Raw genomic sequence first — 12444 nt, forward strand, 5'->3', positions numbered from 1 at the left:
TTCCAAAATTTATATAACAATATATGTAAAATTAGTATTACTGAGATTAATAATTTTTCTTTATTGTGTAGATAAACTATTTTATTAGATGATTTAATATTATTTTATTAGATGATTTAATATTATTTTATTAGCTTATTTAATATTACTTTATATGAAAAAAAAACTCATTATTATTATAATGCGCAAATAAATTTGTCGAAAGGAAAAGAAGGCTTTTAACTGTAATCGGTGTGTTTCCGTTTGTAAATCCGCTCTTTATACATACCGAAAAGCATAATTTGTATTGAAATTGGTAATTTTATTATCATCTTGAAGCAGATTTAAAGGTAAGATCCTTTCTCTGATTTTTTTAAGCAATTAGGTATATAAGGCAATATATAATTCTTAAACTCGGCATTTTTTCTTAAAGCATGACTACGTTGGACGATAAATTGTTAGGGGAGAAAACCCATTATTATTGCAGTAGCAGCAGTGAAAGTGAAGATGATTCGGATAAAGAAGAAGAAAAGCCTGCTCGAGAATCGGCCCCAAAATTTATTCCAACTCAAGAACTCAATCATTGGGAGGGTTCGTCTACCAATACTGGCCCTAAAGGTGTAATTAAAGATTGGCAAAGATACAAGCAGTTGGAATCGGAAAGACGGGAAGAACAAGAAGCAGAAAGACTTGCTCTTATTAAAAAATTATCTTTAACTTGTCAGTCAGCAAATGATGAAGAAAAATCTCGTCAGGAACAAGAAGAGTTGGATGCTGAATTAAAAGACCTTTTTGATGACAAAATTCTTGAAGAATTCAAACAAATACACATGCAGCAAATGATGGAAAAACACTGCAAACAGTCACATTTTGGCACTGTATTTCAGATACAGTCTGGGCAGGAATATCTGGATGCAGTTGATCAGGCTGAGAAAACAACAGCAGTTGTAATTTATATATATAGTGGTAATGAAAAAAGTTGCAAATTAATGTATCATTGTTTTGAGGAACTTGCTGTTGAATATCCTGAAGTAAAGTTTTGTTGTGTTGAAGTATCTGTTGCTGGATTGAGCAGGCATTTTGAACGACGAGGTGTGCCAGCTATATTAATTTATAAAAGTGGAAATTTGGTGGGAAACTTTATTCGTGTAACTGATGAGCTAGGAGATGAATTTGTGACGTCTGATGTTGAAAATTATCTTCTGGAACATGGCATGCTACCAGATCACAGCTTGGTTCTTGCTAATCTTCGTCGATCCCAAAACCAAGGAAAGGAAGATAGTGATTCTGATTAATATTTATTTATATTTTGTATTTATAAATCTTCAACACTATGTGCACTATCATGATATTTTGGAGAAGAAAATGAGAAAACTTTTGAATTTATACTGTCATTTTTTTTTTTTTTTCTAATATTCACTATGAAATTTTCATCAAAAGAACTTTTTCTTATAAACTCAAAATCCAAAAAATAGTGGTATTTCACTTATTATTATTTCATGAACATTATTAAATTACATTTAGGAAATATCTATTCATTTTTTCAGATGCATATTTTGTTATAATGTATTCATATAAATGTTAAGTACAAATAATATACATTTATAATTCACACATAGATAAAATACATTATAATTGTTAATGAAAATTAGATGTAAATATCGGTACTGTATTGTTATTGTTGTAAATTAATAAGATTATTCTTTTATTAACTGATAAGAAGCTGTCAAAAATAATATTGAGAAAAATGTATTGATTATGAAAAATATTGTTTCTCGGTTTGATATTGAATTAATCTTAATTATCCCGTAATTACTTTAAACTATTAATTTGTGAAGATTAATTTTTAAATAATTGTTTTACTGTGAATATACTTCTTTACAAAATATTTTTTACTGCAAAAGTAGTATGCTTTAATATATATTTACGAATGTATCTTTAGTGTTTGTCTTGATATTCATTCAAATACTCTCAAGCTAAACAAAGTTATTCAGGAACATTTTATTTTTAACTTATCATGCTAGTAACAATATTGCATCCATATAGAATGTACTTATTTTTTCCTCCTAAAATACTTTTTTGATAATTTAAAATTGTATATTAAACATCAGTATTTATCATGTGCATAACTCGTATTAACCATGGTTTTTATACCGTGAAGAATGAGAAGTTGGAATTTTTAATAGCCTATTTTTTCCCTTGAAATTTAAATATATAGTTTTGTACTTTTTGATATGAGTATCAAAATAATAAGAACCATGCAGATACTAAATATTTAAACTAGTTTGTTTGTTTTTTAAATTTTAATCTATTATATAATTTTTACAGTTTACTAGAAAAGCTATGTATGTTATCTTTTAGGTTACTCACAAAGAAGCTTTTTTTTAATTTAAAATATCTGCATGAGGATCTAGTTAGATGCTGCAAGCTTTTCTAATGGAAGTATCAGATATTTATATAAGAAATTATTACTAAGAAGCTTAAGCTATTTTAGTTTCAGGTAAGTTGTCATATCCTTGTAATATATTTTTGAAATTACTAAATAATAGGTGAAGATATATTTTCATTGCCACTTTTATTTTAAACAAATATATGTATATTATATATTCAGAATGCTTGTAAAAGAAATTATTCTTTGTTTTAAATGTTTCTGAACTGTTTGCATTTTTGTCTTATTGTAAATTAGATGTGTCTATTGTCATAGATTAGGAATGCCACTTTTTTCAAGCTCATAAATAAAATATATATGTCCAAAAATGTTTGTTACTTTCTGTAGTATTTCTTCTCGTATCTCATTATATGGAAATATCTTTAGATTTTATAAATAGTAAATCTTGAATATCATTGAAAACCTTCTAACATACTTCTATTATTATTAAATAAATAAGTTAATACTTATAAATTTGATTAGATAATTTCTGACATGCACTATAAAAATTGAATACTTTTTTAAAAATAAATTTCAATTCCTAAAGATTAATGTATATGTGGTTAAATATTTGTGTGCCTCTTAATTGTGGTTTTTTTGGTGGAACGTTAGGCTTCCATAATGTTTATTGTCCTGCTATGTAAGCTAGTTTGAGATCTTTATTAAACGCTTATTGTGCAATATAATATGCAAAATAATTTTTAATTTGTAAAGAAGTGAAAATAAGGGATTAAAAGAATAGTTATAAAAAAGTAATAAATAGAAAATAATGGTGTGGTTTTCAATATTTTTTTTTTTGGCAATATTTAAAGAAAAAATTTAAAAAGTTGTTTATAATCATAGGATGAATCTTTAGTAATATCTGGTAATTATTTACAGTCAAGCCCCAATTTAACAAAACTCTTATTTATGAATTTTGCAGTTTAATGAATTATTCTTTTTCCTTGATTAAAATATAGGTCCCTGCCATATTTGATGAATTAATTAATTATTTCAATACAATATTTTTTTTTCATTAGTTTCTATTAGAAAATATTGGATTTCTTTTCAAATCGATCTTGTTCAGAACTGATGATTAACCTTTTGCTGTCCCCACCTGACTGTGAAAATTCCTACTTTTCACTGCATTAGAACAAACAAAAATAATAAGTCAAACAAGTAAATATTTAAAAGTTTAAAAAAAAATAGAAGAACATTTGAAGCATGTTACGGCCACCCTGCAGAAGTTTCACTTGAACATGCTAGATGCACGATGGACAACAAAAAGGTTAATGGACATAACCTGTCATGTGGTAGGAAAAGAATTTCCTTTTTTATCTCTCCCCACTCCACGACCCAAAGAAGTTAGGTATATTAGATGCTTGGTTTTACACAATGTATGTTTCTTGGAGTGTGAAGCATGGATGATTGTCCAAAAGAAAAATATTTCGACGAATGAAAAAAAGCAAAATGAGGATTGCAATTTAGTTAGCATTTAATGAATAAAATGTCCCATTCCGATATGTTTATTAATTCAAGGAATGCTCTCATCAGTTTTTGTTTTGTATTTTAAAAAGAGAAGATGTATTTTAGTTATTAAAGATGCTTAACCTTTTATATACTGTACTTCCTCATGAATATGAACTGGTAACAGACTTTAGTCATTAAGATTTTGTGTTCGTTAAAATTTGAATTGTTAAATTTTTTTCTGGATTTTTTTTTTGTTTGCTTTTTGGCAAATGATAGAATAAGTTATGTTATTTCAATTTAAAATAATATGATGTGAAAGTAATCAATAAATAGAATTTTGTTTAATAAAAAAGCAGAATATATCAAATTAGCAGAGAACTGTTAACAACAATTAAAAACCAGAGGCTTCTAAATAAAAATCCAGTTAGCTAAAAAGGAATTATTCACCTGCTAAAATAAGATTATTTTAATGTGTTAATTTTTTTTATGTGAACAATTAGGTATGAGATTTACTGAATAAGGATATGTCAAAAATACAGCTGTAATTTTTAACCAGAATACCCTTTGCTTGAATCTAAAATCATTTAATGCATATTTTCTAAATTTTAGGAGATAAAAAGAATCTCAAATCTAAATATATATTTTCATTTTTTTTCTCTCTCTCTCTTAAGTTAAATATTTGGAGTGATGTGATTTTTAATATAAAAGCAGATCAGTGTCATTATTTTCATGGAAGAAAACCCTATTGTGATTGGGGGGTGGGGTGTTGTTTTAGGATTAGATGATTTGGCTTTTAAACCAACAATTATTACATTTTTAAAAAGAGTAAAATATTTTTGAAAATTCCGTCCTTTATATCAGCAATATTTTCAGAAATTTCAGTTGACCAGTTTTGTAAATAAATCTTTCAAGCCATTTCAGCTTTATAATATACATTAAGTAGGTACTTCCTTCTTCTCTGCTATATTGTATTTGCTAATAATAGAAGTATGTTGCCTACATGATGTAATTTTGTGGCTTAAGCATTGTAACAGGAATTTTTATAAAAATGTTATACTTAATTATTTTTAGTAGCTTTTCATTATACATGATAAATAAATAACTTCATTGATAAATGCTTATTAATTCACTTTAATCTGCATTATACTCAGCATAAGCATGTATTAAAAAAAATCATCTGACCATAAAGGAATAATTGAATGTAGCCTTATGTTTATTACCACATTGTGTAGCAGTTATTCATAGATTCCTTTTCTTGCTGTTTCTTTCCTTCGATTGAGTTGGCATTTTAAAATTTTTTTATAAACATCTGCATTACTATATTATCACAATAAACTTTTCACTTTTCTATTTATTTTTGTTACAAATCAAGTGAAATAAAACTAACTAGGAAAAAGTGTGTTGATAAAATTGTGAATGATAAAAAATATATGTTATATGTATATTTTAAAAATGTTATTACACTTTCTTTATAATCTAAATGTGAAATATTTACTATACATAACTGTATAACTATCCCAGTTTTTTCTCCCTTTTTAAAATTGTGGTGGTGAAGAGGAAGGTTGATTTCAAAATACTAACTAGATATTTAGGAAGTAAATGGTTACCATGATGCAATGTATTTAATAAATCAGATCAGTTAAAAATGCTTTGAAATTTTTTTTTTTTTTCTAAAAAATATTTATGCTTAAAAAACTAAATTTAATTAATAAAAATGTCAGTTACTTGAAAATCTGTGTTTGCAGGCTCTTGTTATATATGCTTATTCCAAGATATATCAATTATACAAAAACCAATATTTAATGGATATGAGATTATAAAACTATTTTTGTATATTATGAATGGTAATTTTAATGTTTAAATTATTGAACTATGTATTAGTTTTGTTTGGGGATAGGGCTTATTCCAAGGTATTTCAATTAAACAAAAATTTAATGGATATGAGATTATAAAACTATCTTTGTATATTAAGAATAGTACACTTAATTTTTAAATTAATGAAATGTGTATTAGTTTTTGTTTGGGGGGAGGGTAATTTTTTCTGCTTCTTTTGACCTTCAAGTGATTTATAAGCTAAAGCTAGATACTAACATAAATTAGCAGTCTACTTCTCTTTTAATTTTACTAAGGCTATAAAGGCAACACAAATATTCTTAGAAAAATCATGAATTGAGATATTAGAATATACTAGAAGATATGCCCATCTAGATGGGCTATTAACCTGTTGACAATGTGTCAGATCTAATTGTCACAGATTAATTGATGAAAGTTGTAGTAGCAAATACGTGTGCATTGGCTAAATGCTTAAAAAATAAAAATATTACTTGCAGTACACATTAGATTTTCTTGCAATGTACTCTTCTTTTCCATAATGTTCAGAAACACTCAAATCAAAATGAATTACCAAAATCGGATTGAAATAAATAATTATCCATTAACCGGGGGGGTACCCTGCGATGCATAAAATTTTTTAGAATACCGAAAGAAAATATTAACTATAGCCTTCAATTTGATCCATGAATGGAAAATATAATGAATCAGCGTAAATGAAAAATTCCAGGTCTCTATCATTGACCTTTGCTATTTATTCATACTTACGTTTGTTTGTACACTAATTAATCGGTCAGCTTAAACGGGTTTTTTTAATTGCATTATTTTGGAGACAAAGCAGAAATTGGGATTTCACATTCAATAATGAGGCAGAAAAAAAGGACAAATATTTTGAATTCTGTCCATCATTACAGACGGCATTGAATGTTTATATATATATTAATAGATGCATAGTATTTTGTGTATGGATATGAATATGGCGATTTCTTGGTACAATTTTTGAAGAAACCATTACACTCTTTAATTCGATGCTAAGCTATTGCATCTTGGAAGTGGATGAGAACAAAGTAAAATGCGAAATGTTAAATAATTAACGGAGCTTATGTATGTGATTATTTGAACAGTTCAATGTCTTAACTGTGGACGATGTGCTTCTGAATTTTCGATTCATGAAATCTGGCGAAGAGGGGGGGGGGATAGATGATAACAGTTTCAAAGGCCATCGTTATATTATTAAGGAACTAAACTTTCATCAGAAATAAGTTATGAATCGTTTCAAGATTCTGTATGTAAAAAAGAAGCTTAATATTTTAATTGAAAAGTTTCATTAATTGAATTGCCGTTTGGAAATCGGTATTATAATAAAATGGAATGAAGTCACTTTCGAAATGTCCGAAAATGAGCGATAAAAATAAGTTGCATATAAAAAAAATGTTTTTAAAAATGTCGTGGTTGAATCTTGGGAAAGTAGCATTAACAAACGCTGTAGTCTAAACTTGAAAGACCGAAAAAAAAAAAAAAAAATGGCACTACTGATATTAGAAGTGTGACAAACAATATAAGATGCTGTGGCCAGTTTAATAATAATTTTTTAAAAAAATCCCGAATTATGATATTAGGAACAAGTGAAGTGAAACAAGAATTTCTTTTAGAACAGGTAAAATAAATCAGTGGAAAAGGTGTTGTGTTCCATGATATTGAAACATTTTTAGACAGCTATTAAAAATCGAGGAGAACATTTATTGCATTCCTTTCTTCCAAATTATCATTTTTCTATTTGTAGTGTTATCTTCATTTTATAAAATTGATTTGGAAAAATAATTTAGTTCAGTTTTTTTTTTTTTTTTTTTTTTTTCATGGTTTTCAGAAGCTCTTAACTAACTTAATTACAATTTTACCAGAGAAATATCTTAATCTTCTCGATACAAACACGATGTGACTGTATTAATAAACAAATTTTAGTACGAAAATTAACAGCTTTTTACTGTGATGCCCTGAAAATTTATTCCTCATCTCAATATTTCGTGAAATATTCTAAATGTATTATGTTATTTCATCCATCTTGCAGGTACTGTGTACAAAAATTACATATTTGCTGCATTATTAAGTATGAAGTTATGTTTAAAGAATATAACGATTATTTACAAAAATTAATTTATTTTTATTGTGTGTGAAAATATAAACGTTGTTTGATTCTCTTTCTTAGATTCTCTGATGCACTATGGCTGAAAATAAAATCAGGCGTTATGAAAAAATATCCTTTCTGGGTGAAGGTCAGTTCGCTACTGTATATAAAGCACGAGATGTCACAAATGGTACCATTGTTGCTGTGAAAAAAATTAAGGTCGGCAGTAGAACTGAAGCTAAAGACGGTATAAACCGTACTGCTATTAGAGAAATTAAGTTTCTTCGGGATTTAAGTCATCCCAATGTTATCAGCTTACTGGATGTGTTTGGAAGCAAATCCAATGTATCACTTGTATTTGATTTCATGGACACAGATTTAGAAATTGTGATTAAAGATCCTCAAATCATTTTGACGCCTGGACACATAAAGGCTTATACTATTATGACCCTGCAAGGGCTTCAATATCTACATGCAAACTGGATTCTACACAGAGATCTGAAGCCCAATAATTTACTTATAAATTCTGATGGCATCTTAAAAATTGGTGATTTTGGCCTTGCTAAAAATTATGGCTCTCCAAACAAAGTATATTCTCACCAAGTTGTAACGCGATGGTATCGTGCTCCAGAACTTATATTCGGTGCCACTATTTATGCAACAGGAATTGATATTTGGGCTGTTGGTTGCATTTTAGCAGAACTTCTTCTTAGAGTACCGTTTCTTCCTGGAAAGACAGACCTTGATCAATTGAGTCAAATTTTCAAAGTCCTAGGCTCTCCTAGTGAAGAAGATTGGCCTCATGTGACGGCCTTGCCTCATTACGTTGAATTTAAACCTTCGCCTCCTATTCCTTTTCGGGACATTTTTACCGCAGCGGGTGATGATTTATTAGAAGTCCTTTCTAGAATGCTGGCTTTGAATCCATTGAAACGTTGCACCTGTAAAGAAGCTCTCAAGATGGCATACTTTAGCAATTATCCTCCTCCTACACCTTGCTCTCAGTTGCCAATGCCTTCTGGTAACAGCTTTGCTGTGTCCGATGAAACTGGCAATGTTGAGCCAATTAAGAGGAAATTCGATGTAGGCGAATCAAATCCTTTTATTGCCAAAAGATTGATGTTCGAGCAAGATGATTGATAATACGTAAAAGTATTTATTTGCATTCATGTTCTTAAACTTTTGTGTCCATCAAAATGGAATTGCTGTGAGATTATGTATGTAAATATGTGCTATAATAAAATTTTAAGTCTCACAATAATTTAGTTAGCGACAGTAAAAGTCATTTATACTTCTGTAATAAATATACATTGGTATTTCTTGAAATAAGAACCATTAATTCTGAAATATAATACCGTTAGGACTTCTTATATTCGCTCCCGATCATATTTGCTTGCGGGTGAATAACAGTGAATGTGTTAATTAACAGTAGATACTGATATTATAAACATGCTCACATAAAATTATTAGTGTTATTAAAATGTCCAATACCATCTGCGAGAATAACCATAAGCTAGGTTTTCTTGTCTAATGAATTAGATCTGTAATCAGCGATAGTAAATAAATCTATTACTTACAGCGTTGAATGTGTACAATTTATAGGTAGTTGGCAAAAAAGTTTTAGAAAATTACTCTCGGCGTATTTGGAAGAATGATTTATTTCCAATAAAAAAAGTAATATGCATAAGATGGAGGCACAAAATGTTTATATATCTTTAAATTATATCCTTGCTAGAATAATTAAAAAGAGAAAAAAGTGTTTCATATGCCAAATATAAATATACACACCGTATTAATTTATTGTTACAAATTATTAATTAACACTATATATAACAATAAAATTAACATTTAAAAGCTGGATCATACAGAATCTATCATGTGGATTGTTATCACTTTTGTATAATTTTATGATGCTAGAACCATTAAGCTGTGTCATGCTCATGGTAGATAATGACATCATGTTAAAAGTGAATGCAATGTGAGTTTTGTGCAAACCTTTCATTATAATACAGAATCAAATTTAAAAGATTTTAACAGATAGTTTAAAACAATGTGGTAATAGTCTAACTGTATGTTTCTTAGTACCTAATGTATTAAAATAAATACATCAAGTATTTGATCATATAACAATTGTCAGTTTTCAAACATTTTCTTGTATATTTCAGTAATTTCTAAAAACGTTCAGAAAGTTTTGTGCATGTGCCAGTTAGCTTTTGATTTTACAGAAATAAGGGTGAGATGAAAGAAAGGGGAGGAAATGTTTTATCAAGTAATATATAGAAAGTTTGAATTAAAACAAAAAATCGTTGCCAAACGAAACCAAAAGTTAACAGCAGAAAAAAATAGTTAAAAGCGATATAACTTTTTTAAAAAAGCATTTTAATTCCCTGTTTGTCAAACCTGATATTCAATTTAAATAAATTTGATTTTACTAAAAAAGTGTGTGTGCGTAAAATCTTTCTTCTAAAGTTATGTTGTTGATATGAGACACAATAATTTTGACTAGCCAGGTAGTTTCCGAAATTAGTACTATAAAAGTAGCACTGATTACTGTAAAATGAAATCAGTCAAAACTCTATATTTAACATAATAAGGAAAAAAACCAAAGAACCAGCCCTCAATAGTTTCCTTCTCTCAGTCAACGACCATTTTCAAGAATAATCGCGAAGACACTATTTCATTATATATTCTGTATACGGAAAAAGGGCGATAAAGATCTATAACCACTGCATCGATTTCGAAAAATTATATTTTTTATTTAGATTCATTAAATGTGTCATATATTGTCATTTGCCCCATGCTGTCGTGAAGTTTCGAGAATTATCGCAAAATAAAACTGACAGATCAACTGGTCTGATTTCGCCAATTTATTTAACCAAATATAATAAAATTAACCAGATATAGTTGTCATATATTGTCATTTATTTAACAAAGAACCAGACCAAAGACTACTTGTTTCACAAATTTTTATTTCATCTCAAATCTCATATAGTTATGTCTTCAGTGGTCGTCCTCCATTTTTTAGTGATATCGCAAAATAAAACTCTTGGCTTAACCTTGCTTCTTAGACAAGAATGTTAGAAAAAAGAAAAAACAGTATTTTTTAGAAACTATGCAGAAATAATATTTTGTTCAAAAAAATTTGTAAGAAAATTATATGCCTTTTGGGACTTAACTTCTAATAGAATATTTTGTTAGTATTCAAAAATACAGTTGTTTTTTACTCAATAATTATAAAAAATATTACACGCGTTTATTTTTCTGATTTATATATATATTTACAAACTAATCTTTAACCTTCACTATGATCAGCAATTTCAGATTTCTAACGATAGCAATTCTGAATACTTTATATTTCATTCGCTTTCATTTCAACATGAGGTCGAAATGCCTTGATACATACCAAGTTTCTGAGAATCTGTTGATTGCTGACAATTTTTTATTAACTGGAATGACTAGGATTTCGTCTCTTTCTTTGAATTGATACTAAAAAGTCTTTCAGCTAATGAAACCAAAAATCAATTAAAATCTTCCATTTCTCAGATAAACAGGTCAGAGATTTATCTCTCCAATTATAATGATAAATTAAATTTGTAAAAAAAAAAAAACATTTGGATAAAAACCAAGTAACGAATGTTTACATAATTTTTTTAATTCAAGAGAAATTAAATAAATTCGAACTATTCAATCCATTGAGCTTTGTGATACCATGCATTACCTTTTAAAATTATACATAAACTGTTTTTGATGTTTATCATTAAAAATAAAGGATAGTTCGTTTGGTATTTCATAAGTATACCCGTCACATTTTTTTTTAATTGAACATTTGTGTTGAAATTAGAAGAATTACGAATGTCGTACTTTTGAAATTTCTGTATTAGATTATCTTCAAGTTCGGATTAAAAAATATTTCTGGCCATGTCAAGAAAATAATCATTTTCCTGATTGTTAAAATAGTTGTCAAATAAATAGACTGGTTCAATTATTGCTGGCTTAAGAATTTCCATACATAGAAATTAAATGTCATGTTGATCTTACCAAGTAGTTCAATATCATTAGCAGTATGGTCCAAAGGCGGAGACTTGAAGAAGAATGCGAGCTTAAAATTTCTTTGACATGCTTATTTTTGAAGAATAAGGCAGCCTTTAAAAAAAATTAGTGTAATCTGTTAGTTAAAGATTTTCTTCTTATTATTATTATTAAAGACCAGAAAATAAATTTGAATGGAAAAGTAAGCTAGCGGTCAGTGTTTTGCGGAATGGAATAGTATCATTATTGAGATCGATTGCATTACAATATATTTAATATAAAATACTTTTTATATAAGCGTATTCATTTTATCGTTAAATTAGTCATGCTTATTTTACTTCTCGGTGTTGGGCACAATTCGTTCTTCTTATAAAATTCCGGTTTATTTATTTATTTTTCTTTTTAACCTGTATTATGTCTGGATATAGAGGCTTAATATACCAGAGCAAGAAAGGCTATATAAAAAGTGTATTTGCTTCGAGCTCTTTATCTTTTTTTAATAAGGACAATACAGGGTAGTAAAATTAAATTGACAATACTCAGAGATTTGTGGCTCCGCTTCTACAAAATGGATCCGAATGGAACTCCACTTATTTATTACTAG

At 28.0% G+C, this 12444-nt stretch overlaps 1 protein-coding gene across 3 annotated transcripts; it reads left to right on the forward strand.

Annotated features, from left to right (window-relative positions):
* Positions 1–204: 204 nt before the first annotated feature.
* LOC129972173 (cyclin-dependent kinase 7-like) lies at positions 205–9314 on the forward strand. Of its 3 annotated transcripts, XM_056086196.1 has the most exons (3): positions 205–329; positions 2341–2479; positions 7893–9313. In XM_056086196.1, the coding sequence occupies exon 3, from the start codon at positions 7908–7910 to the stop codon at positions 8949–8951; it is 1044 nt and encodes a 347-aa protein (XP_055942171.1). In that variant the 5' UTR covers positions 205–329; positions 2341–2479; positions 7893–7907; the 3' UTR covers positions 8952–9313. The 3 variants fall into 3 exon arrangements, with proteins under 3 accessions (XP_055942171.1, XP_055942173.1, XP_055942172.1); XM_056086198.1 differs by lacking the exons at positions 2341–2479; positions 7893–9313 and adding an exon at positions 413–2334 and having other exon boundaries at positions 217–329; XM_056086197.1 differs by lacking the exon at positions 2341–2479 and having other exon boundaries at positions 229–329; positions 7893–9314.
* The last annotated feature ends 3130 nt before the right edge of the window (positions 9315–12444 follow it).

This window comes from Argiope bruennichi, chromosome 6, assembly GCF_947563725.1.
Source record: "Argiope bruennichi chromosome 6, qqArgBrue1.1, whole genome shotgun sequence".
Classification (NCBI taxonomy): Eukaryota; Metazoa; Arthropoda; class Arachnida; order Araneae; family Araneidae; genus Argiope; species Argiope bruennichi.